The sequence below is a fragment of the Erpetoichthys calabaricus genome, chromosome 2 (genome assembly GCF_900747795.2).
Source record: "Erpetoichthys calabaricus chromosome 2, fErpCal1.3, whole genome shotgun sequence".
In the NCBI taxonomy this organism is placed as follows: domain Eukaryota; kingdom Metazoa; phylum Chordata; class Cladistia; order Polypteriformes; family Polypteridae; genus Erpetoichthys; species Erpetoichthys calabaricus.
In genome coordinates, this window is record NC_041395.2 from 38,843,407 (window position 1) to 38,846,528 (window position 3,122).

The following is a 3,122-nucleotide window of genomic DNA, read 5'->3' on the forward strand; positions in this document are numbered from 1 at the left end:
CCACCTTTTTGAAATATTTGAAAATGTATTTGAGATGTCTTGAAATCCATTTGAGATACAGTATCTCAAAATGTATTGGGGATATCTTAAAATGTAAAGGAAATTATCTTAAGATATCTCAAAGCGAGTTTCAGATATCTTGAAAAGTAAATTACATTTTAAGATATCTGAAATTCATTTTGAACAGTTTTTTTTGTTCTTTATTGTACAGTTGGGTATTCTTTTGAATATGCTGAATTTATTTTTGTGAATTTTGTATTTTGTGAATATTTAACTCTTAGTATTTTTTGACATTTTATATTTTTAAGTATTGTTTTCTTAACCCTGCAAAATGGAAATTAATTAATGAGTGTTGTGTTTGACAAGGTGAGGGTGGTGTCCTACCTCATCTATGATAATCACCTCAGCGTCTTTCCTTTTTCGCCAGCATATTCTTTACTTACATGTAAGCCTTATATTCTCAATCAGCATTTTAATTTTTCTAAATACTTTACTATTTCTTTTTGTTTGTTTAGCTAACAACCAACCACTTCTAGGTACCAATGGCCCACCATACCACTTGTCGTTTCTATAAGCCACCCTTATCCAAGCTGCTTATGCCAATGTCTGGATGTTAAACAGTCCACCCAGTGTGGAGATCCAGAAGGACGTTTACAAACAAGTAAGCCATTCAGCAGCCATTCAGCAAAATACAAATATAAAGTTTAAAAATGCCAGATTGTTTAAAAATAGCCTTCTTTGAGACCCAGGGACATTTCTGTAGATCCTACCATCTAAAATGGCATGCCCACTAACAACGTCAAGTGTAAAGATAAAAATAAAGATGAAAGGACATTCATAATAAGAACACAATGTGAATACAAACAAGAATATGAGCCACCACACAGGCATCTGAGCGATTCAGTCAGTGACTAGCTTTCTGAATGCTTCGCTCAGAAACCAGAATATTCTGGAAAGACATAACTCTTCAGGATAGCTCGTGTTGCAGTTCCACCATAGGTGGTCAGGTCATTTTGGATGTTACCCAATAATATAATAATTCGCAGGGTTAGCTGGAAAGAAATCTGATAGATTCAGACCCAGTCTTAGTCTCCACACTTTGCTTGTCAGTTTTAAAGAGTCTGAAAATTTCCAGATTTTTCTTAACATCTCGTCTAAGAAAAATATAGAAGACTGGATCCAGTAAGGTGTTCAGGCTGAGAATTCCTTTTCCAACTTGATAGAAAATAAAAATGGTGGCCTCATTCTGGCATACATTTCCGTGAAGAATGAGGATGAACTTAACAAGGCTGAGCAGGTGGTATGGCCCAAACACTAAGACGAAGGCAAAGACCACAAAAGATAATAGTTGCTTCATTCTCTTCTTTTTATCCTCTGATAAAAAACCAATGTGTTTCATCTTCTGAGAAGCTCTGGTCGAACACAAGAGGAGAAGGACCAGAGGAAAAAAAAAAGTGAAGACCATTATAGCACAGCGAAACTGTGCAAAGTTCCTCCTTGTCGGATACGACTCCATGCACAAGCCAGTGGTGGAGCCTGAGAATCCAATTCGGAAGGCCAGAATAGTCATGATGGAGACACACAGCCATATGCAGGCACACAAGATGTAGACGCCTTTGAGCCGATTACTTTGAAACCACAGAGGCCGGACAATGGCGAGGTATCGCTCCACGGAGATGCAGCAAGAGAAGAAGACACTGTTCCACATGCAGATCCAGAACAAAATACTTGTGATGGTGCAGGCATTCAAACCAAAGCGCCAATTGTGGCCGTTGTGGTAGTAATCGATCCACAGGGGCATTGGAAGAAGGTGTAGAAGGTCGGACACAAGAAGGTTGACAACAAAAATGGGAAGAGCTTTATCGCACTTGATGTAGCTGCCTAGGCCATATAACGCCAGGCAGTTGGTGGGCAGGCCAAGACAGAAGATGAAGCCGTAGAGGACAGGGAGGAAGACTTGGTCAGAGCTGAAGTCAATGCCGTCACATATGTCTGAAGTGTCATTTGTGGCGTTCATTTTAGGGATTGTCAAATCCCTTCTGTTTAATGGTCTAGAAAGGAAGCACAAAGCAAAGGAATTAAAAATAAAAAAACAAAAGATGTGACCATTTACACCACATGAATCTTGGACAATAAGTCAGTCTGACAGAATTCAGCTTACAGTATGTATTATTCAATTAAAGGAAGTCTTCAGACCCCTTCACTTTTTTTGTATTTTGTTATGTTGCAGCCTTGTGCTAAAATCATTGAAATTCATTTTTCCCACATCAAACAACACTCAATACCTGAGAATGACTTTATGGAAAAAAGATTGAAGACATTTTTGCAAATTTATTAAAAAATAAAAACTAAAACATCCCACTGACTTAAGTATTCAGACCTTTTAGTTAGTTAAAGCCTGGAGATTTCTTGGGTTTGATGCACCAAGCCTCACACATACCTGGATTTGAAGATTTCCTGCCATTCTTCTCTGCAGATCCTCTCAGGCTTTGTCAGATTGGATGGAGACCATCGGTGGGCAGCTAACTTCAGGTCTCACCAGTGATGTCTGATTAGGTTCAAATCTGAGCTCACACTGGGCCATCCAAGGACAGACTCTTGTTTTTGCTTTGTGCTTAGTGTCTTTGTCTTGTTGCCCAGTCTGAGGTCCAGAGTGCTCTGGAGCAGTTTAGATTAAGGATATCTTTGTGATTTGCTCTGTTTAGCTGCCCCTCAACCCTGCCTCTGATAAACAAGCCCACAATATGATACTGTCTCCACCATGTTTCACCTCTCAGATGACAATGTGAAGGTGATGAGTGGCCTGGTTTCCTCCAGACATGAAGCGTATTTTGACTTCCTCAGACCAGAGAATTGTGTTTCTCACAGTCTATAGATGTCTTTTTGCAAACCCCAAGTGGGCTTCAACGTGTCTTTTACTGAGGACAGGTATATTTCTGGCCAGTCTATCATAAAACCCAGATTGGTTATCCTTCAGGACATTTCTGTCATCTTCACAGTTAGAATGACCATTAGGCTGTTTGTCACCTCTCTTACCAAGGACCCCTTCCTTGATTGCTCAGTTTGGCTTTAGGAGGAGTCACGATTGTTCCGAACTTCTTCCATTTAAGAATTATGGAGGC

General features: G+C 39.6%; 1 protein-coding gene across 1 annotated transcript; it reads right to left on the reverse strand.

Moving 5' to 3' along the window:
- Window positions 1–1,038: 1,038 nt before the first annotated feature.
- LOC114645252 (G-protein coupled receptor 4-like) lies at window positions 1,039–2,185 on the reverse strand. The gene has a single exon (XM_028793125.2). It carries the CDS (start codon window positions 2,015–2,017, stop codon window positions 1,049–1,051), a length of 969 nt encoding a protein of 322 aa, XP_028648958.1. The 5' UTR covers window positions 2,018–2,185; the 3' UTR covers window positions 1,039–1,048.
- Window positions 2,186–3,122: the final 937 nt, after the last annotated feature.

What these genes read in the sequence shown, in the direction of transcription:
- LOC114645252 (XM_028793125.2), bottom strand. Translation starts at nt 2,017, where the DNA reads ATGAACGCCACAAATGACACTTCAGACATATGTGACGGCATTGACTTC.